At 44.9% G+C, this 27629-nt stretch overlaps 1 protein-coding gene across 7 annotated transcripts; it reads left to right on the plus strand.

Moving 5' to 3' along the window:
* Positions 1 to 1905: 1905 nt before the first annotated feature.
* On the plus strand, positions 1906 to 27629 carry LOC148069876 (nuclear receptor coactivator 3-like). Of its 7 annotated transcripts, none has more exons than XM_087800273.1 (23): positions 1906 to 1999; positions 12059 to 12125; positions 14203 to 14307; positions 14523 to 14686; positions 16279 to 16379; positions 16473 to 16647; positions 16710 to 16898; positions 17231 to 17317; positions 17386 to 17529; positions 17888 to 18035; positions 18096 to 18631; positions 19350 to 20296; positions 20727 to 20850; positions 21409 to 21645; positions 21727 to 21936; positions 22638 to 22743; positions 22816 to 22987; positions 23046 to 23375; positions 23442 to 23612; positions 24906 to 25170; positions 25241 to 25433; positions 25505 to 25706; positions 26672 to 27629. In XM_087800273.1, exons 2-23 carry the CDS (start codon positions 12094 to 12096, stop codon positions 26681 to 26683), a joined length of 4650 nt encoding a protein of 1549 aa, XP_087656399.1. In that variant the 5' UTR covers positions 1906 to 1999; positions 12059 to 12093; the 3' UTR covers positions 26684 to 27629. The 7 variants fall into 7 exon arrangements, with proteins under 7 accessions (XP_087656399.1, XP_087656404.1, XP_087656401.1 ...); XM_087800278.1 differs by having other exon boundaries at positions 24906 to 25149; XM_087800275.1 differs by having other exon boundaries at positions 21730 to 21936.

Raw genomic sequence — 27629 nt, forward strand, 5'->3', positions numbered from 1 at the left:
GTGCTGTACGTTCCAATGTGTGTATGAACTGAAACAACTAGTTTGTAGGAAGAATAAAGGTTCATCAATCAATCAATAATAATAATAATAATCCTTATTTTTCCCTCAGTATTACAAACCACGACTCAATGCTTCAATATTCGTAGTAACTTCACAGAAAAGCAGATCATTCCAAACATTGCAGGAGACAATGCATTATCATAAATTCGTATTGTATAATATAAAAAAAAACAAAGTGTTCTGATATAAGGTTGAGGACATTTTATTTAAAAAAAAATTGTATTAAAAATGCAGAGACTCTTGTCTGTTACGGGGTGTTAACAATAAAGTAGTCATATGTGTATTATTATGAATTAATTCCAGGGCTGGGAAACATTTGTTTTGCAGGTCATATGTGTCTAGGCTGGAAAATGGAAACGGAATGACTCATGTTAAACTCAGTATTTCTCCAGTCGGCCTGAGGGGGAAACAAACAAGGACACAGTTATAACATCCACACTATAGTAGCATTTGTTATCTGCTGTAGCTCACAGAAGTCATGTGATGAAAGAACAAGCTCTCCTGTGTTTCTAATGAGGAGAAAAACAATGTAATAACATAATAATATTATTATTATTATTATTATTATAAATTATATTCCATATTTTACAATCTAGTTCGAGATGTGATGTGATATATTATTTTGTCATATAGCGCACGATGACCCATTTAAAGGTCAAAATAAAGGTCACAATAAACCACAGATTGTTTGTACAGGAACAGTGCGCGTTAAACGGGCAACGAGGCCTTCCTGCCTCTAGAGGGCGCTGTCGCCGAGCTTCTGCGCCGCTGGTCGAGACCCGAGAGGTCAAAGGCGTTTTCATGTTTGTGATCTTGTCAGAACCTCGAACCTCACGTCAATACATTCAAATCACGTTTGTGGTCGTCAAAGAAGCCTGAAGATTCATATGGATTATCTTGTCTTGTTTTGACAAACAGACGTTTTATTATTATTTATTTATTTAACAAACCTAAACGTCAAAACATCAATCTCTGTGTAAAAAAGGACAATAAACACTGTTTCTTGGTGGAAAATAAAGTGTATTTCAATACGTACATCTGAAGCACATGTTTACAATTTGTTTATCAGGTATAATGTTTAATAATCAGGGAGATTGTCAGAGTTGATGCAAAGAATAGTTGCCGGTAAAGCAGTCTGAATACAATAATGATTATGGGGTTATCTCCTGTTCTTTCAAACTCTTATCTCTGCTCTTTAAAGTCGCAGGCTGAATGGGGAGGTGGGGGTGTGGAATTAAGTGTCTCACACTCACTAAGGGGGTAGGTCAGTTTTCCATGTTTTGTGGGGGGATGGGGGCACAAACAGAGGACCACAGGGCCCCCTTCTTTGGCTCTCTTTGGAATGTAATTGCGTCTCTCGCTCCCAGATATACAAACAGAGCGAACGGCAAAATGGATTTGTTGACGTTTAGTTGGTGTTTAATTTGTCAAATCTGTCACCAGGATGTGTGTCTTTATATAATGACAGAAGTGTTACACTCTAATGATACATTTACATTATTACTCAATTAAAATTAGATTATTTTATTTCAGCAAATTGTGTTTACACATCCAATTGTAAAACAGTATTTAATTGAACCCAACAGAATGAGTTAAAAGATAGACAAATTAATAATAATTAATATTACGAAACGTTTGTATCAAGTGCTCGATGTCTATAAATACATTTTTAAATCTCCACTAATAATATCAGCGATCACTGCCCTTGTCATTTATGGGTATTTTCTTCGTGTAGTTCATTTGCGAAATACACCAATCGTTCGACGCGGAAGTTGATTCGACTGCAAACTGCATTACCCACAATGCAGGTCGCGCCTGCTACAAGCTGGAGCTCCGCTCGGGGAGTGTTTCCCATTTAAACAAACACGGTCCTGCTGAAGATGGCGGAGAGTTTGTGAGGCGAGAACACACGGACCCACTCACGACAGCGTCGAAGCCGGTACGTTGCTCGCCCCGCGTGGAAGGTTCGGTCACGAATGCGTGTTTATTTGACGGGTTTCGTGGCGTGAGCGCGAGGTTTGGTCGCGAGAAGTCTGTCGTTTCCGAGCCTGTGGTTCCTGAGCGAGGATCGAGACTCGAGCCATGATGGATCATTTGTTGTGTTTTCTAACATCTCACCTGTGTTTCTACCATCATGTTCCTTCTGTTCCTCACCAGCTATTTATACACTTAACAGATCTCGTCGTGGAACACACGCTGAGCCTGAAATGATCACTTTTATCAACGACTTTTATTCTGCACTTTATTTACTTTGTGGATTTGTTACTATTATTATGACGGATGATGAATCAAAAACTATATTTACAACCATTTTTTCTACTCGTGTGTTTGTCATTTCGTTGTGTTTGTCAATAATACAAAATACGTTGATTATTCAGTGCTGGATTCAGTCAGAATAGTTTCGGATAAGAACCTTTTTTTTAACTTTTTAATTGACTGTATGTGAACCTGTCAATCATCTTTGTTCACCATTTCACCCACAAGCACCAAACTTGAAGTGCACGTCTTGGTGTTGATCTGCTGGAGAACCAACAGCATCTGGTCTTCATTTGATGGCTCTGGTGAGATTACACGTGATGGTGATGGTGGATGAGATGTTCCCTCACACTGTGATGAATGTGGCTCTTCACTGCTGATAAATCAAACACACTGAGCACAAGTGTGTATCGGAGACAGGCAGACAGTCGCGGTGACAGAGACAGATGGATATGTTTTGGTGCAGGGATTTTTTTTTCTCCTCCCCGATCGTTCACGGGTTCAGGTAAAGTCCATGTTTGCTTTGTCTTCGGAGGGTGAATGCTGAGCTCTTGAGGTTTTAGGTGGTCAAAGGACGTGTTTGGGGGTCGCTCCTGTGTGGGGGAACAATAGGAAGGTGAGTTAAGTTGTCGAGGGACGTGGATCGATGTGTTGTCACCATCTTTACTGACTCGCACAGAGGAACTTTACCTCTAGTTTTTGTTCAAAAGAGGATTTAACTTTTCTTATCTGAGAAATCTCGTGTGTTCTTATGCTTTAGACTGTCGTGTCCAAACGGGGCTCGAACTGGAAGTATCTTCACGGTGTTATCTGTTTACTTGTGTGTTTTGAACGAGTATAACTGCGTTCGAAGAAGCTTACCTGTGTCACCTCATCCATAAATGCTGCTGCTAACTTGGATAAATACTTACAACTATGTAAACAGGAAGTGAACTTGTTTAGTAATCTCGGAGCGTCGTGTTGTTTCGGTGGAACTGACGGCGTCAGAGTTTCATTTCGAGCGCTGGAATGTCATTACTCTGGTTCATGTATGAGGAATTTCTCTGAAAACCAACGGGTTGACCACTGTGGGAATCTGTCCAACGGACTACTTGGGCTCATATCCTTGGCAAATTGAGGCCCTTGTCCCCCCATTCTGCATCCCTTTATCTCCTACTTTCTTTCTCCCTCACACAGGGTGTCAGCCTGTGTTAACAATGAATCAATCTTTGGGGGGATTCTTTGACTGCAGATGCTTTGCTTTCGCTCTTTGTCTGTCGGCCCCTGTGCTCTTGATAATTCATTAACTTATAACTTTTTCTCATGAGACCCGTCTTCTCGTGTCGACTGGTGTGATCATTTTGACGGTGATGGTTCTGATTGGAATGTACTTGACGGTATCTCGAAGGTGGTTGAACCCGTTTAATCACGAGTTTCAATGATAGAACTTTATGAAGATATGACTTTAGGAACCAGGTTTAATTTGAGAAATGAGTCACGCAACAATGGAGACGCTAAGAATCTCTTTGGGTTTTGGCTTGGATCGTCTCCGTCAGGCTGCATTTTTGCGCGGCTGCTGACAGAAGAGTCAACATTCCTTCAACATTAGTCCGAGTGCCTTTCCAGAGTCGCGTTGTGTGTTTGGTTTCAAGTGAGTGTTGATCTTTCACGCGCTGCGTGTTCTATTTGAGATGAATGTTGTGCGGACGAGCCAGAGTTTTGATGCCTCCCCGAGCTGAAAGTAAAACCTGATTGTTTCACTTCATTGAAACGTGACACTGTGGTGTTGTTGTGCTGTTTCTGTCTCGCGTTAAGAAACAATAACACCACCGTGTTCCGCACTCATTTGTGAGGGTTTTGTCGTAGAGAATTGTGTCTCTCTCGCTCGAGTCATACGTGTAACAGGTTGGTTGGGTTTTTTCTCCGTCCTTTTCATAGCTAAATATAGAGGACTCAACGAGACAGGCGTGTTTCCACTGCTGAAATATTTACAGGTTGTTTGCCCAAACCAGTGAGAGTATGAGGCGCACGGCGAGCGCTCCAACGTCGAAGTCGCTCCGGTTCTCGTGTTTGAAGCGACGTCTTCATTCATGCTCTCGGTTCCTTTCTTCCTCCGAGGTAATACCCAAGTGTGAGGCCGGGCCATATGTGAGCCATGCACACACTTCTGAAAGCCAAACGGGCAGCCTGAAGCAATCATTGCACCCAATTCTAGTTTATAACCAGCCAGGGTTTGGAACAGTCGAGTCTCTGTAGTCGTCCTTGATTGGATGGAGGCAAGAGTTTATTGGGGAAGGGGGTGCCAAGAGCTTTGTCCCCCCCCTCCTCCCCTACTTGCCCTTCCTCTTTAACTTCAACTCCCCCTTTAACTTTCGCTCCCCCAGCTGAAGAATGCTCGTAAAAGGGGTTCACCTGAACAAGCCAGTGGGAGTGTAGCTCCCCGGCCTAGTTTTGTTACCATTGTAAAATGTTAGCAAGACCATGTTTGTGTTTTGTTTAGCCCCCCCCCCTCCTTTTTTTTATAAGAATTGCTTTTGGGGAGCGACGGCAAGGGTGGAAAAAAAGTTTGGTTTGTGAGATAACTGCTACCAGATGCTTTCTTCTGTCCGTTTGTCTGGGTAAAGAGAGTCGAGGAAAGTAGAGAAAATAACAAGCCATAAAGCGTGAACTTCTCAACTGCAACTCAGATCATTTTCATTTCTCCTCTCTTCACGATGCTTGTTTTGAACAAAGCACACCTTCAAACCTTCACCGTTTCACAATGACGTCATGCGTCAACGGTGACCTTTCACCCCAACATGCGGCGATCACCAAGAAGTTGGGTTCGATCGAAGTCATTTTCTTCGATCGAACCTGAACATGTGATGGTTGACAATCATTTGTTTTAACGCCAAGTTCAATGTCCAACAATAACTCTCCTTCTTCTGGTTCTAATGAATGTATGTTTTGAACGTTTGACGCTCGTGTCGACGCAGTCAGTGCGAGACAAAGTACCGTCACAGCAACACAAAGCTTGAAGTCATGCAGCCTCCCTGTGTTGAAATTGGCAGAAATTCCTTGTGACTTAGACGTGATTTATTCACTGCTTGCAGCCAGCAATTTGAATTTTCCAGGAGTGTAATTAAGATTTTATTGCTACCTTCGTTTTAAAAGATCAGCTTGTGCAGCACAAAAACCCAGAGAATCCTACATCAGGATTTTCAGACTCACAACTGCGTGTCAAAACCAGCCAGGCATGCGTCGCATGATTCATCCTTACCCTCTTTTTCCTGCACTTAGACGTCTTAATTGGTCTCACCCCGTCGACGTAAAGCGGAGCATGTTATTCCAAACTTTAGCTCTTCTTTTGGCCTCTCGTCATGTGTTTATGCTTCGTTGTTAAGGAAACGCTCCGATTAAAGTCGCAGCCCTCGAGCTGACATGATTCCGTATGTCACGACTTATGTTGAGAACATGGGTTCGGTTTGTTTCGCCGTCCACCGGGCCCTGGTACTGGGACTGGTACTGGTCTTTGAGGCGTTTGTTACCCGGCTGCACGATAACAGTCGATATTCTGTTGTATTGTAGAGTCTGAACAAATACTTTCATGAACAATAATTTTACCTCTTGACACATATGTCTTGGGTTTAACAAAACATTATCTTTAAAAACTAAAACTGGGGAAATGTATGTAAAGAAACGTCAACTTTTCAATCATATTTCCATACTTTATTCACTTTACAATAACTGCTTTTTGTTGAGCTTTTTGGGAAATCATGGCCATTTTTCTACTTTACTGTGAAGCCATACTTGATGTTTGCTATCTTATATTTTAGGATTTTAGATGACCTTGAAAGCTTCTTTTTCAGCAGCAGAATCTTTCACGGTTTGTCTGCGTCGATCGTCTTCTTCCTGTCAGAAATCGGTCCGTTTCCTGCTCTCAAGCTTTAGCTTCAAGCTACTTGGTAACGGGTGCAAAGGTCGACAGAGAATGTCAACGAGACATGGTTTGGGCACGATTGAAATCTTTAGACGATAAAAATCAAGGCAGTTTGTGTTTTTATGATCAGGACAGTTAAAAATATTATCTACTATATTTAATTTAATTTTTCCCTCCCAGTTGCCTGCACTTTGGAAACCACTGGTTTATCCCATGAAATACTCATTTGACTCTGTTAATGTCTACATAAGTCAGAGTATTCTACTGAGACTCCTTGTACGATGAGCACGTTCACGTTGCAATGGTCAGTACCCGAGAACCGAAGGAAAAAAAACACTACTGGGTCACGAGACCGAGGCTTATTTATCACTCGTGCCTCGTGAAGTCTAGGACTCGACAATCTGTTTTGTTGATCTTTCTGCTGCGATTGTTCTTGACTTGAGAGGAGCTGGTGGATGTTCGGTCGATCAAACCGCCATAAGGCGAGTAACGGTGTCACCTCGTCCGGCGTATGTCGTCTCCGTCTGCTGCCTCCAGGTCCAGAGAGTTGATTAGCAGGACGGGATTAATCGCCCGGCAGATGGGAGCGGAACAAGCTGCGATGAAAACAAACTGTACGTCTGTTGGAAGAAACCATTGTGTTTCTCGGATTCATTTAAAGGTTTTCCTGCGAACGGAGAGAAACTGTTGCTGATTTTGTTTCTCTTGTGTTGCACTTTTTGAGAGTCTTTTCTTCAGCAACAGTTGCTAACCTTGAGCGGACTCACTCTTGGTGTTCATGTCGCCCCCCCACCAGGTCGCCCCCCCACCCGACCCAACCCGCACCTCTTTTCTGGAATCTTTTTCACCTTAACTCCGTCAACACATGAGCCGGCCCGGTTGAAAGAACGGTCGGAGCAGCGGCGAGGAAAATGGGAGACGGGAGGGGGTGCAGTTGTGAAACTGGCGTCAGACCATCTTTTGAGTGAAATTCTTTGCCGGGGTCAGAGTTCAGGTGGTGCGGGAGGGGCGCTGTGATTGGCTGAGGAAAGGTGAAATGAAAACCAGGGTAAACTTTTGACCCCGGCGCAGCAGCTCCGCAGGAACGCCCAGCCCGGGCTCCGTGGCGGTGGAACAGAGCCCACTCTCTTCCTGTGTTTACTCCAGCGATCCAGCAGGGACGGAGGGGGAGGGTGGAGGAGGCGGGGTCCGGCGGTGGGTGGAGAGAAGGAGGTTATGGAGAGGGAAGCGCCGCGGTCTGAAAATGAATATCTGCATTTATTCCTGAGTGGCACGTTTTCAAAGAATCGCTCACCGTGTCCAGAAGAAGAAACTCTGTGTGTGGATCACGAGCGCGACCACGTCTCACTGATGTTTAGATGATGGTCGTCCACGGTTCATTAAAGAATTCCTTCAAACTGTGGATTTCTTTCCTCTGCTCAGTGAAAACACATTTGCTCGTTGGATCCGTGTTATCTGACCGGGCCACACGGAGACGGATCAGGCGACGAGCCTCTGCTTCCCCAGATAAAGCGTGTTCGGCCATTGATTGATGAACTCATTAGCATGATATTAACGTGTGATGGCGGTGCTTTGGTCACGGGTCTGCTCCGTCCACCAGTTTCTACAAGGCCGCCATCTCCATCTCCTCGCATCGATTCGTAAACCAACCGAGTCGAAGAACCAGAACCGTCTTCAAGGACTTCTGGACCCGTGCGGACCTGGACCCGTGCGGACCTGGACCTGTGCGGACCTGGACCCGTGCGGACCTGGACGGCGGATCTGTTGCCCGCGTTCCTCCTCAACTGTTTCTTTCGCTCCTTTGTTTGCATTAATGATAGATTGCTGTTGGATGCATGCGTGGCTCACACACTGGAATCCGCCGCCTCTTTGTTCCCACCTTCATTTATTTTCCCTGGATTTCCACCACTTTGTAGATTGTGTGAGAAAAATGGGGCGAAGCAGACATGCTGGCGATGCAACCTGTATATACGTGTAACTGGTAGTCAGAGTATCTTTCAGGGGAAAATACTTCTACGACGTTTTTCTCCTTCCCCTTAAACTAGTGGGAAAACCAAACCTATTAAAATGTTTGTCAGGATAAAGCAATCCACACAAACTTTTGTTTTTCTAAATTAATATTAAGTGTCTTTCAAGACGTCATGTCATGGTTAGTTTAATTACTATTTCCCAGCATGCCTCTGCTTTCCCCAATTTCAAGTACAACCCTTGCAGGTAGACCTTTAAATCCCACTGGCATCAAATTGACACCCAGCGTTGGCAACTCATTAATCATGGATTATGTTCCTGTATTTCATCTCGGTAAGAGGTTCATTTCATTTACTCAAAGTGTTATCTGACCATCCTTCACGGATCCAGTTCAGATGGACTCAAAACTGCAAGGGTTAGCGTTTTGTACTTCATGTACAACGATAAAGAGGTTTCTATTTGGATGGAATTAAAACGTATCTTCAGTTTACCCATCATGTGTGTGTTCTTAGTGTTTGAGTGGATGTGTCCCATGTAGACACTTCCAGGTGTACACAGGTGAGTCATTTAGAGAAAATGCTGGTATCTTAGCAACAAAAGTGGGTGTGTGATGCTACACCACAGATGACCTCAAGAAGGTCTCCGAGATATTTAAAGAAACGTGTGTCATTGAGCTCACTTCAAGTTTGTTTCATAAACTTGTATTTGTCGCTCAAGTCTGAACTTGACGGAACAAAAGACAATTGTTATCAAACTATATAGAAATCTACTCTCTTCCTTTTTTGTTATGAAACCATCTTTAAACCGCTGTACACGTTTGACAAAATATAGTTTCTCCACAAAGGAGAAACTATATTTTGTTGGACTTTATACTTTCAATCTGAACAAGTCGTTTCTGGTGTAGCTTCTCGTGGCTTCTTGACATTCCAATAGTGTCTTCTGAGAAGAGCGAGAACTGGTTCAACGGTCGGCTCGTCCATGTTTGCAGTGACGTGACGCATATGTTGTTTGTTTTGCTTCTCATGCATTTCTCATGTTTGAATTCATGAATTTGTTGTGACCATGTCATGAAAGCATAAGAAGCAGATGCTACGTCGATGAGTTTGTACATGTTTTTTAAATGACTTGACGCAAAATTGTCCAGATGCCCTTCACCTTGTTATTGTCAAATAGATTTTGCTAAATAGTTATGAAACTATACCTTGAGATAGAAGTGCTACGTTCATGTTAAAATCCAATCCTGAGTTTAAATGAACCCCCACAGGATGTCTCGACGCGTCCTCGAACTTCTGTGAAAGAGGAAAGTGGTTTCGTTCTTGTTTCTCTTATTGCACTTGGTCTCTGCGGCCCTCGATGACCAGAAACCTTTTGTTGCTTTATTGCTCTGCTGTGAGTCTGAGATGGTGTGTGTGTGTCCGTCACTCCAGGATTGTGTTTGTGGTTTGTTGGATCAATAGATAAGACCCTAAGAAATGCGAGGTGTGTGTGGAGAGTGTCTACGTGCCCCCGAGAAGATCTTGTTTTTGGGTGGGTCTGTGTTTATTGTGGGACCCACGAGTCATTGTCTCAGGGAGCTCGTGTTGCAGCCTTTTATTTTGGACTGTGCAGGAATGTCCTCTTCACTATTCTGGTCCCGACTGACTGACACTGCTGCCGACTGGACTCCAGCCAAACAGCTGTGTTTAAATAATTGACGTTTATTCCTCACACAGTGCGAAGATATAATCCCTCAGAATATGTGGGTTCAGTTGTGTTTTATAATATATATTGTCTATGTTCAGATTCGTATTCGGGATGATGAGGATGATGAGGATGCTCGGAACGATCCGCGGGTCGGTCCAGGCGACGTAGATCTATGTTTACGCTGCCGTCGTTCAGCATCTAAAGAAGCGTCGAAGAATATGTGCAGGAAAAACAACCTAAACATGACAAAGTAGTTAAATTGCCGGTTATTCTGCAGAGACATGAGTGTTTCAGCCGAGCCGCATTAAAGTAAAGCAAATTTAACTTTGTTTACGATTAATTTATATTGACATTCCTTCAAGTGGTTCAAAGTAAGAGCTTTCGTCGCCTTGTTCAATGAATGCATTTTTAAAATATTAATAATGTATGAATTCATGGCCATTTCATTTGAACGCATTTGTTACAAAAAGGTGAATCTTCGACAAAAGTGTTAATTTTATTTCGCTCTGGAATTTTTGTTGACGCTTTTCTATGTTCCTCGCAAAATCTTCACTTTGTTAATAGTTTATTTTTAGACTTTAGGCTTTTTTACGAGTTGTTGGGTAAACACATTTGAATATTTACCAACATTTAAAATAAAAATCTGATTCAATTGTCAAACACTTGTGTAAATGAGTACGAAACTTTGTTATTCCATATATAGCACCTTTTCTCTTAAACCATGACCAGTGTGGTCACAGTAGGACAATCTGTCTGTTGTATACTTTCTGTGTTTCAACCATGAAGTAGAACCTACTCTTCACTGTATCTGGGTTTTATACAGAAAAAAACATTTTTTTTACTTTAGAAAAATGGCTAGTGACACTGCATGCCTCATTTCATTTGATTTTTATCTGGTCAAGAAAAACTGCGACATAAGCCGTATAACTTAATCAGGCGTATTACTTCCAATTGCAAATGCATCACCAGACCAAAATACTTTCAGGCCAAACGCTCAGATTTGTCCTTTTAATTGGTTTCATACTCTTTATTCTTAACTCATTTTCCCTGGCTTTACCTCCTTCAACCAAACAAGTTAATGTGTGGCAACCCACGCTCGGTCTGGCCCTCAATTGGTTTCGAAGAGTCCGTCTTGATGGCATCGTTTACATCTTCTCTGGGTCGAGAGACGAACTTGTTGTACCGTCAGTTCCTTCATCTCAGACATGCTTTTTGGTTTGTAAAACTGCAGCATTTGTTTTACAGCTTCACAGTGTTATTCATAAAAGAAGACTTGGAAAATCCAATTAGTGGTTTTATTATACAATTCTTTAGTTGTGTCGTTAACACCGTTTTACCAGCTCCTGTGTTGCCACACACAACAGTCAAAGGTGGATTATACATTCAATGATATTTTTAATTCCCTTCAACACTTTAATCAGTCTCTAACTAGCTGTTTTCTATTCTTCATCTCACCACTTTATTAACTCCTGCTAGAAATGCATTTTCTCCAGTGTTTTCTGTTGCCGTTCGGGCAGATGTTGGTGGAAAATGAGTAAAACGTGCTTGGCTTGCTGACAGAAAGGGAACACTTTTCCATCTCCTCAACGTTAAATTATTCAGCCGCAGCGTTAGCTCAGTGTCAGCCACGACTTCAGTATTGATGCGATCGATAGCCTTTTGCAAGAAAACCACAACATTTGAAATTGTACTGTGCTCAAGGTTGATGTTGCGGTTAGAAGGTAATACAATTATCTTTATATAAACGAGGACTTGTACAGTGCATGGTAATTAATTTATAATCTCTATCTTGACATGCATTGTACCTCAGAACCCGGGTTATTACAGGGTGAGCTCCATGCGGGTCAAATATGTTTGACCTTCTGTGGTCACTGATGCTACTGAGGAATGATGCTGAACAAAAAGCTGACAAAAGTTGAATAAACGGAATATTTAAATTGGCCAGAGGAGTCTAGTACATTTCCAGGAAAGGGAAGTGATGACGCAGTGGAACAGGCGGAGGGAGGACGCAAACAGGATGCAAACTATTGTGGCTTCCTGTGCAATTTTAGAAAGCACTTTTCCCATGCAACTCTGTCAACAGCAAAAACTACAGCAGCTCAGGCTGTAATCACAGGAAGTCATGGACGGGCTTTTGTCACGTGGAGGCTGCAGAGGTTTGTGAGGCTGATCTCTGTGATTCTTGTCTTTCAGTGGACCATGATACACTGAGGAGAGACCAGCGTTGAATGGAGCTTGACTTGGAACTACAGAGACCAAGGTCAGAGTTCAAAGAAAAGCCACCTCCAGCTACCAACACACTTGTGTCACTGATCAATGTTTGTCTTAAAGTATGGAGTCATTACGGGTGATTCGCAGCTCTCTCCACAAATTACTGTATTCTTTTCGTTCTTTTTTTTGTTTTTTAAACAAGCTTTTATTTAAGTGTCTGAAACATTTTTGCGTTCATTATTTAAGCCATGACTAAAACTATCGAGTACCAATTTGGCAGCGTTAACTTATAAAAACATATCCTCCCTGAATCCTCTCATACAAACCAAGTTTTTTCATTTTCAAAACGTTCCTTTTTAAACACAGGACCCACTGAATCGGTTTATGAATCGAGATTCGTTTGAATTCAAATGGTGACCCCCAAGAATGGAACCAGGGTTCCCCACAGATCTGCTCCAGAGGAGCCAGAGGATTTTAATTTCTGTATGAAGGAAACATGGGTCAAAAAATCCAAATGTCTTGATAATTATCACAGTTGGTTCCCAAAGAAAAAACGACATAAATCTGAGAGATCAATGTTGTCGATCGTCAGGTTTGACTCGATAAATCCTTCCTACACCGTCGTCAGGTTGAGACAAAAATGGAAAAAGAAATCCTTCCACAGTTGGACTCTGCAGTCCATTTTTAAAAGGATCTCCGAGCAGTGAGGCGTTGAACAGAACACAGTGCAGGTAGAATGATGTAAGAGTCGGTGCAAGTCTGAGCAGGATTTCAAATGAATCCCAGATTGAAAGGCAGCTTTGATACAGTCTATGATGTTTGGCCGCCGCTCGCTGCTCCGTCTCAGGATGTAAAGCTTTCTGAGAAGTGATGTCATTTCCTTCCACGGCGGCGAAGGTGAGCTGGAGGACAGGAGAGGACGCTGATTAAAGCAGAACGCTGCGACGCAGATTGCAGTGAAAAACAAGTCTGATAATCTAGCAGTAGTTCTGCTGTGACAGAACAACATGTCCTGGCCTGCAGTTGTGCAGCCGAGGTTGCGTAATGGCTGCCGTCCGATCCATACTTTTCCACTCTGGAATGAGTTTCCTCCTCTTTTTCTTTTTTTTTTTTCAAGGCCTGCATAGAGACACAAAGTCCAAGACTCCTTTTTTATTATTTTTGTGGAAGGAGGAACGAGCGGTGACCTCACAGGCTGCTGTGGTTTCCTCATATGTGAACTCTAAACGGGTCAGACTCGGGTCAGCGTTCACTGCTTTTATATCCACGGAGGGAGCGAGGCAGGAGGGACGGTGGAGGGTGGAATCTGGAAAATGGCAGTAAAGTCCTCTGGAAGCGAGAAGGCTGTTGTGAAGTAGAGTTCTTAAAGCGTGCAGCGAGACAAAGAGCCAGTCTTGCTGAGACAGTAGCTGCTAGTCATCGTCTCCCTTACATGCCAGAGCACGCCAGTGGAGTGTGAAGGCTCGGAACACGCAGTGTAAACGCGTGTTGCCGCTGCCAACGCTCCGGTTCTGGCTGAACACGGAGTGACCCGTCTCCCCCGAGGCCCCGGATCACTACATCATCATCCGTCACTCCTCGCCGTGGATGAGTTTCCCTGCCGTCCAGGACCAAGGCTGCACTAACTGGACAGTGTTCCGTCGTCAATCACCGGAATTCTCGCTTCACCCTTCGATAGGAAGTTGCGTCATTTACAGCCTCCCTGTGTTCATAGCCACACTCTCGATGTGTGATACTCTCTCTGATGGTCCATTATTGCAGTATTCTAGGGATTATAGGTTTAAGGTTCAAGGTCTTGAGTTGTACCTGAAGGTAAATGAGTTTGCAGCAGCTGAGAACATTAAAGTGACGACATAAGAAAACGATCGTAGTGTAGACGAGGCACACAATCACAGAAATAAAATCAAAATAAAATCATTTATAAAAACTTAACTTAAAGAAATACTTGCTTTTTCTTATTTTTTTGCCGAGCGTCTCAACTTTTACTTTCATTTCATCGTCCACCGCTGTTTTAAACATGATTTATTCGTCTCACAAAGGTTGATTTAAAGCAAGAGAAATTAATGTTTGTAGTGTTGTAATGTGTGATCACATGTATGTTGTTGACGTGTCGACGTGTCTCTCAGGGGCTGTCATGTGAATAGGATGAGTTCCATCAGCGACAACTCACTGGAGCCTCTGGGCTCCGACCGCAAACGAAAACTCTCCACCTGTGACACGCCAGGCCTCGGGTGAGTTACGCTTCTTTGAAGCTTCATTTGTCCTGCTCCGGGTTTAACTAAAACGGATGCAAAAGCATCAACAAATAAAAAGAAGATGAACAGCCAGTATCTCATCACGACACACACACACACACACACCATATATCCGGCCACGTCTGTGTGGACCTTAAGAACTGGGAGACTGGGTTGTCATGGTAACGTGTCTAATCCTATTGGCGCCCCAGCAGGTGTGACAAACGTCGGCGGGAACAGGAGAGCAAGTACATCGAGGAGCTGGCAGAGCTCATCTCCGCCAACCTCTCCAACATCGACAGCTTCAACGTGAAGCCAGACAAATGTGCCATCCTCAAGGAGACCGTGAGGCAGATCAGACAAATCAAAGAGCAAGGTACCGGACGTGGCGCTCACACACACACACACACACACACACACACACACACTCGCGGTACAAGGGCGGCGAGCAGGTGATGCTGCAGATGAAGCGGCGGTTCATGGCCAGGCTGCTCTGCTGGTAAATGAGCTCCAGTAATTGAGACGGATCCTTCATGGCTCAGGGCTGTCGACGACAGCGTCGATCTGTCGCTGCCAAAAGGCTGCTTCTCTTCCGGAGACTAATGAGACTTGATGATTCTGAGACGAGACCCTCGCGGGCCGCACCACCAGTCACCTGACGTGGTTCTGCGTGGAGATGTTTGCTTTCACCTGTTTCTGCTTATTCAAGACGATGTCTGAGGGTTACGAGGAGAAAGAGAGCAATCATGTTGGAATCCACCCAGAGGGTCACAGCTGGTTACTGCCGGTCCCTGCGTTATGCAGTCATGTCGCTATGGCAACCGTATGGTAATGAAGGAGGGCCTCTCTTAGTCTTTCCCTTAAATCTCTGCATGTTATTTATTTTTATCTTCCTCACCTGGACCTCGCTCGCCCGCAGGTTTAGATTAAACGCCACGACCTCCACCGTCACGTGACGAAGCATCTTCCTCGCAGCTTTGCACCAGCGATGACCCCGCTATATTGAGGGGTGTCTAATAAAGCAACAGACAAATGCTGACTTTAAAAATAGAAAGGCATCCGAGCCGACGGGAACGCATGCAGTGCTGCCACCTTGCGGCCTGAACATGAACTACAGCATCACCCGCAGAAGAATCCAATCAGAAACTTTTGTTGACAGTGTTGTTTGTTGTGGTGTCGGTGCAGAATTAAATAAGATGACACACGAAATAAGCAATAGAAAAACCGGACTAAGCATCAAGGCGGCCATTCTGTGGCGTTTTTCTTACTGTATAGTTTAAATAGTTCAGAATTGACCAAAAGTCTTTCTTTTTGTGTTGAGGATACAAACCTGAAATCTGCCTGAAGTGTCAGTTGGAGGTCCTTTTGTACACATTGTTATAAAAGTGTTTTAATGTCTTTAAGTTATCAATGTTTACATGTCATCATTGTGTCTCTATGTAGTTATTTTCTCCACAGGCAACAAATTCCAATTCAAGTTTAAATTACTATTTTTCTTTTTAATTTATTTTCATTTACATCACATTTGCAATTTGGCGGAAACCCCCTTGATAATAAATCCTTGAACCCCTTTCCAGCAACTACCTCTATAAGACATGTTTCCGATGTGTTGACATAAAATACACACAAACACATTTATGAATGTTAAAATGGATTCTGGTCACAAGAATGCGAGGAAAACTTTAATACATAATACATAATGCATGTACATTTGTTTATTAATGAGAAAAAGGCTCTTGTTGGGTTTTCCTTATTTTTAATGTTCATTCTTTTACAAAAAGTTTCCGTCTCTGACCCACTGCTGTCGAGGGATCGTTGGTCACATGGAAACTCAAACATCGTTTGGTCAAGAAGTCACAGAATTTCAAAGTTTAACTTTATAATTATGGATAATAAGATGATGATTCGTTGTTTCACTTTGTGATGAAGTAAGAGGTACATTCCCAACCCATTGTTTTATGACTTCAGGGAAGAGTTCCTGCAGTGCTGATGATGTCCAAAAGGCGGACGTGTCGTCCACCGGTCAAGGGGTCATTGACAAAGACCATCTGGGACCTCTGCTCCTGCAGGTCGGCTCATGAACATGTTCTTCAGGAACTTGTTTGTTTTTATTTTGAGACGCTAAAGGAGTTCATAAACGACGCTTGATCCAAATCTTTCAGGCCTTGGATGGTTTTTTGTTTGTGGTGAACCGCGACGGCAGCATCGTCTTCGTGTCGGACAACGTGACGCAGTATCTGCAGTTCAAGCAGGAGGAGCTGATCAACACCAGCGTGTACAACATCATCCACGACGAGGACCGGGAGGAGTTCCACAAGAATCTGCCCAAATCCAGTGGTGAGATCTTTGTTTTTCAGGCCAAAATGAAGGGAAATCTTGACGTGGTTTCTCTGGCGCAGCAGCCAACGGAGCTCAGTGGGGGGCGGAGGCGCCGCGACAGAAGAGTCACACCTTCAACTGCCGCATGTTGGTCAACTTTCATGGCCAAAGTCACGGGTTACCAGACGAGCGTCCGCGCGCTCAGCGCTACGAGACCATGCAGTGTTTCGCCCTCACGCAGCCCCGGGCCATCATGGAGGAGGGAGAAGGTAGAAGCATTTGTTTCATATCTTGTTCATATCTGCTCGGTGACCTTCAAGTGATGATGATGATGATGACCAAGTGTTCCAGGAACAAGGCCCACGAAGCATCTCTCTTTCTTTTCATTGGGGCTTTTGACGAGCGATGGAGAGCGAATTAAAACAGAAAAAAAATCATTTTAGTTTGAAGATGATGCTTCTTCAAAGCCTGAGATTGTAAAGTAGAGCGCCATCTAGTGGCCCACATGTATCATGACATGGTGTCTTCATTTCTTCTTATGACATGTTGATGAATTCTCAGCCTTGAAGGGCATGTTTTCATAACTCGTTTCGTGTCCCAGACCTGCAGTCCTGCATGATCTGTGTGGCCCGACGCATCACCGCCGTGGAGAGAACCGAGAGGTTCAGCACCCGCCACGAGCTCTCAGGTAGACTTTCATCTTTGGGTCAGAACATTGAGTGGAAGCACAAACCAAAATGATGTCTTTGTTCCCAGGGAAACTGATTGAAATCGAGCAGCAGAGTTCTCCTCACACCACCATGCGTCCTGGCTGGGAGGACCTGGTGAGACGCTGCATGCAGATGTTTCTGCAGCGAAGCGAAGGGCAGCCCTGGTCGTACAAACGTCACTATCAAGACGGTAGGTTTTGATTTTTCCTCTCCTGGTCCGCTGCAGAAATAGTGGAGCTCACTTAAAGCAAAACTGTTCGTATCATGGAAGGTTCTACGTTCTACGGTTTCTTCTGATGACTACTCGGAAATTAATCATCTTTTCTGATCTCCTGACTCAATTCTAGAGCTTATTAATTACAAAATACAAAACAGTTTTTTTATAGTAGCATTTTATTGTAGATGCACAAGTTATGAATGACATCATTACAGATTATTTAAATTAAATGAACATCTAAATGGAAAAAGATGTAGTTATAATTTAAAAAAGTTCTCCACAGAAGTAGGTTTTTAAATATATTCCTGTAATAAACTTTTCTTTTCTGCAGCTTTTCATAACGGCCACGCGGAGACGCCGCTCTATCGCTTCTCTCTCTCCGACGGAACCCTCGTCACGGCCCAGACCAGGAGTGACCTCTGCAGGAACCCCAACACCAACGAGCCTCACTCGTTTCTCTCCACACACTTTCTTCAAAGGTATTTTATATCGTCAAGATCAAGTGTTTCCTGTTGGCTGACGGTACGCGTCGTTTCCAGGGAGCAGAACGGCTACAGGGGCAACCAGGCCGGTGGCATGAGGCCGCAATCCATGAACATGAACAACCAAGGTCAGCAGATAAACGCGGGGGGCGGCATGAACATGGGCTACAACAACATGGCCGAGCAGGGGAGCCTCCCTCAGAGAGGAGGGTCGCAGTTCGCCGGAGGAAACCGCATGAACGCCATGAGTCAGATGAGCAACATGCACCAGATGGGACAGATGAACTCCATGCATCCCATGAACTCTATGAACCAGATGCATCACAACATGCAGCAGCAGCAGCAGCAGCAGCAGCAGCAGCAGCAGCAGCAACAACATCAGCAGCAACATCAGCACCAGCAGCAGCACCAGCAGCAGCACCAGCAGCAGATGAGCCCCTACCATGCAGGTGGACCAGGAGGCGCCGGAGGTTATGGGATGGGAATGACCAGCCCTCCACTAGCCAGTCCAGGCATCAACGGACCTCCACACAACGTATTAGGTTCACCCCGGGTTCGAGGAAGTCCCAAGATGAGCCCTTTTTCTCCTGGAGGTGCGTCACAAACACTTCATCTTAAACACGAACAAACACAGAGATAGATACAATAAAATATCACAATCAAACTTCCTGTTTCATATACATGTTGTCGCCCTGCGACCTTGACTAGAGATTTTGGTCTCGTGTGTGATTTAGTTTGACGCTCTTAAAAACCCAGAGAGGCGTCTACGATGACCTTGGATGCCAGTGATACTCTTTATCTAACTTTTATGTTTTGAAATGGAAGAGAAGTGTTTTTTATTTTCCTCTGATCCCGCTGTTAAGAAGAAACTCTAAATGACAAACATTCTTTGACTTCAGTTCTTATACGTGACTGATCTGAACCAGAAACTCAAGCCTCAGAACCTTAGATGGGTTTTCTTGAGAAGGGATGGGAGAGTGAATAAGGAGACGAGAAGAAGAGAAAATGATGTTTTGTATCATATTTAATGGATGTTGAAGCACCAAAGACCAGAAATGATGAGAAAAAAACACAAAAGAAAATCTCAGAGTTATAGAGGCCATTTAAGTTTTTTAGACCCTGTGTTTGTCCCTATACAGTAGCACTTGAATATTAGCACAGACTAAAAAGAGTTAATGACACTAAGATAATATAATAAAACCAGTTAAAGACATTAAAACTCGTGCTGAGTTCAAAGACGGGGAAAACAAGAGGGTTTTAAGATGATTTGTAGACTTTATTTCAAGCTGCTGACGATTGTTTGTCTCTCAGGTCTGAACTCTCCGATGAGCTCCAGTCATCCAGGCAACCAGGGCTCTGGTGGAGGAGGTTCTGCTAGCTTCTCCAGCAGCTCTCTGAACGCTCTTCAGGCCATCAGTGAAGGAGTGGGGAACCCCTCGCCCCTCACCTCGCCCTCCATGCACAAACCCGAGAGCTCGCCCAGCATCAACTCCACCAACCAGATGACCGGAGGACCCGGGAAGCCCGGGCTCTCGGCTCTCTGCGACTCCAAGAGCCCCGGAGGCCCTCTGGCGGGTGAACCTCAGCTTCACCCTCACACCCCCACCGGCGAGGGACCCCCTGACCGGCCGGACAGCCAGGCCAGCCGAGAGACCGGCCCGGCCGGACCGGAGTCCAACAGACGGGTGCCAGACAACAAGTCCCACAAGAAGCTCTTGCAGCTCCTCACGGACGAGATGCCGCCATCGACTCACACGCCAAACTCCGGCTCGACCCCTGACCCCAAAGACGGTTCTGTGGGGGTCACCAGCCCATCCTCCTCGACCGGGGTCTCCTCCTCCACTGGTCACTCTGCGGTGTCCTCTAGTGGTGCTGGAGGGCACTTCAGCAGTCAGTCCCTGCAGGAGAAGCACAAGATCCTGCACAAGCTCCTGCAGAACGGGAACACTCCGGACGAGGTGGCTCGCATCACGGCTGAAGCCACCGGCAAGAGCAGCTCGGAGTCCGGCGGACAAGAGGCGGCGGCTTCTGTCCCGGGGGGCCGTGGATCCGACTCCAAGCAGGAGCAGCACAGCCCTAAAAAAGAGAAGCCTCACGCCATTCTTCACTACCTCCTCAACAAGGACGACTCTAAAGACGGCGGAGACATCAAACCAAAGCTGGAGGATCTGGAGAGCAGGGCCGCCCAGGGGCCCGGGATCTCCAGCTCCGAGTCGCACTCGGTGGAGGGGAAGATCAAGCTGGAGCCGTCGGACGAGGTGACGCACACGACAACACACACGACAACACACACGACAACATACACGACGACGCACACGACAACATACACGACGACGCACACGACAACATACACGACGACGCACACGACAACATACACGACAACATACACGACGACGCACACGACAACATACATGACAACATACACGACGACGCACACGACGACGCACACGACGACGCACACGACGACGCACACGACGACGCACACGACGACGCACACGACGACGCACACGACGACGCACACGACGACGCACACGACGACGCACACGACGACATACACGACGACATACACGACGACGCACACGACGACGCACACGACGACGCACACGACGACGCACACGACGACGCACACGACGACGCACACGACGACGCACACTCAAACGTGCTTCTTCTAATACTGTTGTGTTTCAGACCGAGACTCTGGAGAAGATCCTGGGAGTTCCGGGTCACAACTCCTGCTTCTACCCGGACCCCGACGCCCGAGCAGGCAAGGAAGGAGGAAGTAAAGCAGGAAATATTCCCGACAGTTTACACGGTAATTTTTCTTCTGTGGCAGCTTCATCGAAGACAATACCACAAATGTTTTCACACATTTTATCAGTAACTTTTAATGTTAAATATAATTATAAATGTAACCTATTTTTTCTAATTGATTTACACCAAGAACTAAATTCACATTTCTGGAAACTCCTACATAAAATCAGTACCTGAAAGATTTTTAACATTTATATCCTTGATGCTTGTGTCGTTAAATAAAAATTAAATGTATTTTCTTAAATTTCAATGAATACATGTGACGCAGTTTTACATTTACGTTCCATCCTGCATCACCCGGGAGCCAAGGTCTTAAGCAGTCATGTTCCCACATCATCTTTATAAGATTAATTTGATCTTTTTATAAGTGAAATGTTTATCAAGTGTTTTGAAAGTGAAGGAAGTCTGTAGACTTGGATTACAATAAAAATAAAAGTAATTGTTTTTTGCAAAAACAAACAAGGTTTTGCCCATTATTGTGTTTTAAAGCAGAATCATTTAAATAACAATAAGGGTTCTGTAGATAAAAGTGTTGAACGATGTGTAAAAACGGTTTCAGATGCAGAGAGAGACCACATGCCTTCAGTCCAGAGAGCCGCTTATCAGAGAACCATGTCCATCGAGACCAAGATGGGGAGTCTCGAGGTGGCGGTCGGCGGCGGAATCGCCGGTCGAAGGAACGTACCTTGTCCGACACTCGTCAAACAGGAGATCATGGACACTCCCATACGACCCGGAATGATGTCCAACGGCTTCCCAGGCAAGGGCGTCTGTTCACCGAGAGGAACTCCAACAAGTAACTCGAGCACTAACTTATTTTCAACATGGTTGACCAACTGTCCGTCCTGGTTTATTGAGCGACTGGTGTCTCCGACAGGAGGAATGGGCCGAGGGATGGGAATGCCGCTCCGACCTCCCATGGCCGGGGCAGGCGAGTGGGGGATGCAGAGACCAAACTCCACCCCGATGGGTGGACCGGGCCATCCTGGGATGCGCTCTGGTCCGATGGGAGGACAGATGATCAACCGCTCCAACAGTGTGCCTGGAAACAACCGGTCGATGCTGCAGCAGCAGCTCATGGATATGGGTGAGCGTTTGACGCCATGAAGTCTGTCCTGGTTCAAGGTTTCACATGAACATGATTTCAAAACATGACTTTGCAACTTCAAGATGCACATGAGATGTCATCCCTCTCAGTAAGGGTGAGCTGAACGGCTCCCGTAATGCTTTGCCGCCCAGCCAACCAATAACAGCTGTCGATTACTTTTCTGTAGTAAGTAGTTAGTAAGTAAGTAATAGTTATTAGTAAAGATCTTTCTAGACCAGGGTCACAAAGCGCTTGAAAAAACAATACACAGCTAAAATACTTTAAAAGACACATAAGACAAACACAGGAGTCTCTGAAAATCAGGGGAGAACACAAATAAAAATGTCTTAAGATTCTAAATATAAACAGTGTGTATATATATATATATATATATATATATATATATATCATGTTGATTCTAATGTCTTGTTTTTCTTTGTCCACAGATTTACAAATTTAATTAAACCCTTTCAAACTTTAAAGAGTTTCTTGTACCTCAAATGTATTTAACAAGAAATTATAATAATGGATTCTTGATTGTGTTGACAGTCCTTCAAGTAATCCTGGAACCGAATGTTTTTTAGAGATTAAAGTAAAACTGATTATTTGTCTTATGTTAGTTGTTGCAGTAACGCATGACTTGTATTTTTTACCTTGATAATAATAATAATAACGTCTTAATTGTTTGATCTGTCGTCCAGGTACCAATGAAGGAAATATGAGCCCTTTTGGTGGACCTCCACCTCGGTCCCCCTCCTGGTCCGACTCTTCTATGGGACTGGATCGACCGCCAGGAAACACAAGCAGGTAAGACCGACCACAGTCACCATGGTTTCCATCATTTATGAAACACGGGTTAATCTGTTCTATGAACTTCAGGGAGTCGTTCGGGCTTCCACTTGAGGAGCTTCTAGGGCCGCTGGCGAGTAGCGAAGGGCCAAGTGAGGAGCGGGCGCTTCTGGACCAGCTGGACTCTCTGCTCAACACCACCGACGTCAACGCTCTGCAGGAGATCGACAAAGCTCTCGGCATCGCCGACATCATAGGACAGGTGTGTAGTCTCTGCTCAGGTGTGTCGGCTTTGATGTTCATCACACTCTCACCTTCAGAGCCCAGGAATAGACCTGCAGGACCCTCTCTCGTCCTCGGAGCACTTCCCAGGTCCAGATTCAACCATGGGCATTGAGCAGAAACCCATCTACAGTCAAGGTTACCCGGGGCCTCCTTCCATGGGCCTGCAGCACGGCTACACGGGCGGCAGCATGCCGAGTCAGCCCGCTCAAGGGATGAACCCCATGATGAGCCCCATGGGTCAGACCGGAGGCTTCAGCGGCATGGGGTCCATGGGCAACCCTCGCGCCAACATGATGAGGCCCCGCATGATGAGCGCCACCAAACCTCTGCGCCTGCAGCTGCAGCAGCGACTCCAGGGCCAGCAGGTGAGTCGACGGCTCTTCTAGAGGGACCTGCAGGTGTTGATCTTCTGTCTCCACTGTCGCCCTCAGTTCATGAACCAAACACGACAAGGAATGAAAATGGAAGGTGCTCCTGGAGCAAATCCTGCCATGCGTCCCGGCATGCAGCCTGGCATGCAGCCTGGCATGCAGCCTGGCATGCAGCCTGGCATGCAACCCGGAATGCAACCCGGAATGCAACCTTCTGGGATGAGTGGTCAGGTGAGTCGCATGTTTGTTTTTCTCGACTGCATTTATTATGGGTGTCTTCGGTCAAGAATGTGTTGATATGATACGAAGTCAACAATACGATATATAGGCATACTGTATTAACAAGTATATATTTGTAGTATTGTGCAGTACTTGACTGATGTTGTAGCCTGGGTACCATCCTATTTCTACCGCGGGCTCCTACACTCGCTACCCTCGAAAAATATCCTAGAATCGCTTGACCCGCTTCCTCAGTCGTAACTACTTTCATTTGTTTTCAAACCAAAATATGTCCAAACATCAGCTTTTAAAAGCTGCTAGACTCGCTGTATCCTCTCGTCCTCAGTCGTAACTACTTTCATTTGTTTTCAAACCAAAATATGTCCAAACATCAGCTTTAAAAGCTGCAGGACTCAATGTATCCTCTCGTCCTCAGTCGTAACTACTTTCATTTGTTTTCAAACCAAAATATGTCCAAACATCAGCTTTAAAAGCTGCAGGACTCAATGTATCCTCTCGTCCTCAGTCGTAACTACTTTCATTTGTTTTCAAACCAAAATATGTCCAAACATCAGCTTTAAAAGCTGCTGGACTCACTGTATCCTCTCGTCCTCAGTCGTAGCCGCTTTCATTTGTTTTCAAACCAAAATATGTCCAAACATCAGCTTTAAAAGCTGCTGGACTCACTGTATCCTCTCGTCCTCAGTCGTAACTACTTTCATTTTTCAAACCAAAATATGTCCAAACATCAGCTTTGAAAGCTGCTGGACTCACTGTATCCTCTCGTCCTCAGTCGTAACTACTTTCATTTGTTTTCAAACCAAAATATGTCCAAACATCAGCTTTGAAAGCTGCTGGACTCACTGTATCCTCTCGTCCTCAGTCGTAACTGCTTTCATTTGTTTTCAAACCAAAATATGTCCTAACATCAGCTTTGAAAGCTGCTGGACTCACTGTATCCTCTCGTCCTCAGTCGTAACTGCTTTCATTTGTTTTCAAACCAAAATATGTCCAAACATCAGCTTTGAAAGCTGCTGGACTCACTGTATCCTCTCGTCCTCAGTCGTAACTGCTTTCATTTGTTTTCAAACCAAAATATGTCCAAACATCAGCTTTAAAAGCTGCTGGACTCACTGTATCCTCTCGTCCTCAGTCGTCGCCAGGATGACAAATAAGAACAAAATACAACAGAATTGATGTCTTTTGTCCTTTTAAATAAACTATTCAACATTATTTGTTGAAAATGTAATTCACGTTTCTAAAAACTGTAGAATCTAAATCTTTATCTCATCCATGTGTCTGCAGCCCGGCTTCCTGAACGCCCAGATGATGGCTCAGCGCAGCAGGGAGATGATGACCATGCAGATGCGGCGTCAGCGGATGATGATGCTCATGCAGCAGCAGCAGCAGCAGCAGCAGCAGCAACAGGCTCAGGGGGCGGCGGCAGGTTTCAGTCCGCCTCCTAACGTCACCGCTCCGGGTGGGATGGAACCGGCGATGGCAGGTCCGCCTATGAGCCAGCAGGGGCCACAAGGGTACAACTACGGAGGTAACTATGGAGCGAGCTATGGTGAGTTCAGGGCCACAGAGGCGTCTGTGTGCGGACTCTTTCAGGAGCTCATCACCTGTTGTAATTGCAGGGATGAGCCAGCAGGGGGATCCCTCGTTCATGCCCCAGGGAAGTACCCAACAGGCGAGTATGATGGGAGCGAGGATGGGTGGTCCCATGAAGAGCAGCATGATGCCGGGGATGCAAGGAAACCCTCAGGCGGGACCCATGTACCAGTCTGGAGACATGAAGGCGTGGCCACAGGGAGGCATGCCACGGAGCAGGTGTGTGGCTCACGAGTCTGGACCTCAGTTTCTTGACGCTCAGTGTTTGAATCCACGTTCTGTCCTCGCAGCCCCTACGCCCAACACCAGTTCCCCCAGCAGGGCAACCAGGCCCAGTTCGGATCCATGATGATGAACAACCAGATGGGCCGAGCCGGGCCGGTCAACGGGCCGGGTCCTGGACAGATGCAGGGCCAGATGCAGACGCAGATGCAGGGTCAGATGGGTATGAACTCCATGGGCATGGGCCGGATGCCGATGGGACCGGATCAGGTGGGTCTGAAGTCCATCAGTGGAGGAAGTCTTTCATTTTGACTAAAGAGTGTTTCTCTTGGACATGTGTAGCAGTTCAAAGGACAAAAATACAGCCATTGAATTGTTTTTCCTATTATATATTTTTTTGCTCCCAGAAAAAACACTCAAAGAATCCAATGCGTGTTAAAAATGATGTTTAACTTCTGCTTGATTATAAGATTTATTTTATCCACAATTCCAATGTTATACTATAGTTTCTTAATTAAATTTACATACTGTAGGTCTTGAGTATAATCGAGGCCAGTTTTAAAATCAGTTAATTTTGATTCAGAATCTGCTCCTGAATAATGTTAATTACTGTTACGATGGACTTTCTTTCTTTGTTTTACACGACAGCTCTACGTCATGCATGCTCTGCCCTCTACATCTATGGATTAGCTCCCACATAGCAACAGCCTCTAGGTCAAGAGTCATCAACTTTTTAGCAATTCCGAGCTACTCCAAGGACATCAAGGGCTACCATCAGTTTTGTACCCACTTGGGAAATAATCTAATCTAATGTAATATTATATCTTAAAAAAATGATAATCTCTAATACACTTTATTGATTGTCTATTACATACCAATGGGGCACAAGGAAGAAAAAGGAAAATCAAACATAATTGACCAAGGGCTACTCCTTGCCCACAGTCTTAGAACCAGGGTTACGACTGAAACCGTTGCTGTGTTTTTTTTATTTGCCAAAAAACAACAAAGACTCGAAAGTTTTAAAATTTTACTTTAACAATGAAACATTAACGAGAGCTTTTTTCCGCAGACTTAACTACCGTATCAGAATGTTGTCTGTGTTTAAGTCTTAAAACCTGATGCATAAAAAATCCTTTTTTTTTTTTTTTTGTTTTCCTATTTGTGTTTAAAAAAAGAAAAGAATGAAGTGAATGTTCACAGATCGAATCTCGATCTAAACGCCTCTCTGTCCACAGAAGTACTGCTGAGGACCCTTGAGCCCGACGTGGAGCCTGAATGTTCTGCTTCCCAAACACATGGCTGTGCCTAGACACACACACACACACACACACTTACACACAGACACACACAAGTCAACGTTGACCAACGGAAGCGTCGCCGCCTGCAGGGGGCAGTGTTGAGCAGGACCGAGGTACAAACGCTGCACTTTACCACGAGGCTTCTGTTCGGACTCAAGATTGATGCAATATTTCCCGACGTCCTTCCAGCCTTACTAGTCGAGCGATGCCTTCACGTGACAAGGATCTATAAGCACACAGCTGATCTGAGCAATAACGTCGTCAGCCCTGTTGGTTAGAAACGGTACTGCAGTATTAGATGTCTCAAGTGTCCGCTGTGAATATGAATTGTAAATAATCTACAAATTATATCAGACGAGCTTTTAAATTGCACAAAGGTTGTATTTTTATCTGGAGTTTGTACTTAAATAATGCAGGTTTTCTTCTGGTTCGTCCGCCGTCGTGTTCCCGCGAGACACTTTTCTACGAGAGCTGCTCGTGTCTCGCCGCAGTATAAAGACGAGGACACCAGCAGCGACCTCTGACCTCCTCATCAACCCCCTCCTTTCCTTTGACTGTATCGACTCGCTGAATTTTTCCAGACGCGCAATCCAAAGATATTTTTCCACGTCTTTGTATAGTTTTTCAGTCCCTGCTGCCCACGATGAGTTCACGTCTCGTCCTCGGACACTTTTTTTTTTTAAAGGTTGTGACGAAGCAACTCGGATGTCGTGACGTTCGGGGAGATCGGCTTCTATTTTTTAAACCCTGTGTTCCTCCAGCACGAGTAGCACCGGAGTCATTTAAACTTTTTATTTGATGAATTGAAGGTATGATAAGCTGTCGTTTCACATGTATATTACAGAGTTTTCTGTCCATGTTGATATTGATGTAAATACAGATTTCTATTTAAACA

The sequence above is a fragment of the Callionymus lyra genome, chromosome 10 (genome assembly GCF_982586985.1).
Source record: "Callionymus lyra chromosome 10, fCalLyr1.hap1.1, whole genome shotgun sequence".
NCBI classification, from domain to species: Eukaryota; Metazoa; Chordata; class Actinopteri; order Syngnathiformes; family Callionymidae; genus Callionymus; species Callionymus lyra.

What these genes read in the sequence shown, in the direction of transcription:
- LOC148069876 (XM_087800273.1), top strand. Translation starts at nt 12,094, where the DNA reads ATGGAGCTTGACTTGGAACTACAGAGACCAAG. An exon ending in CAAACGTCACTATCAAGACG is followed by an intron (nt 17,530 to 17,887) that starts GTAGGTTTTGAT and finishes TCTTTTCTGCAG; the next exon opens with CTTTTCATAACGGCCACGCG. An exon ending in GCAGCAGCTCATGGATATGG is followed by an intron (nt 21,937 to 22,637) that starts GTGAGCGTTTGA and finishes TCTGTCGTCCAG; the next exon opens with GTACCAATGAAGGAAATATG.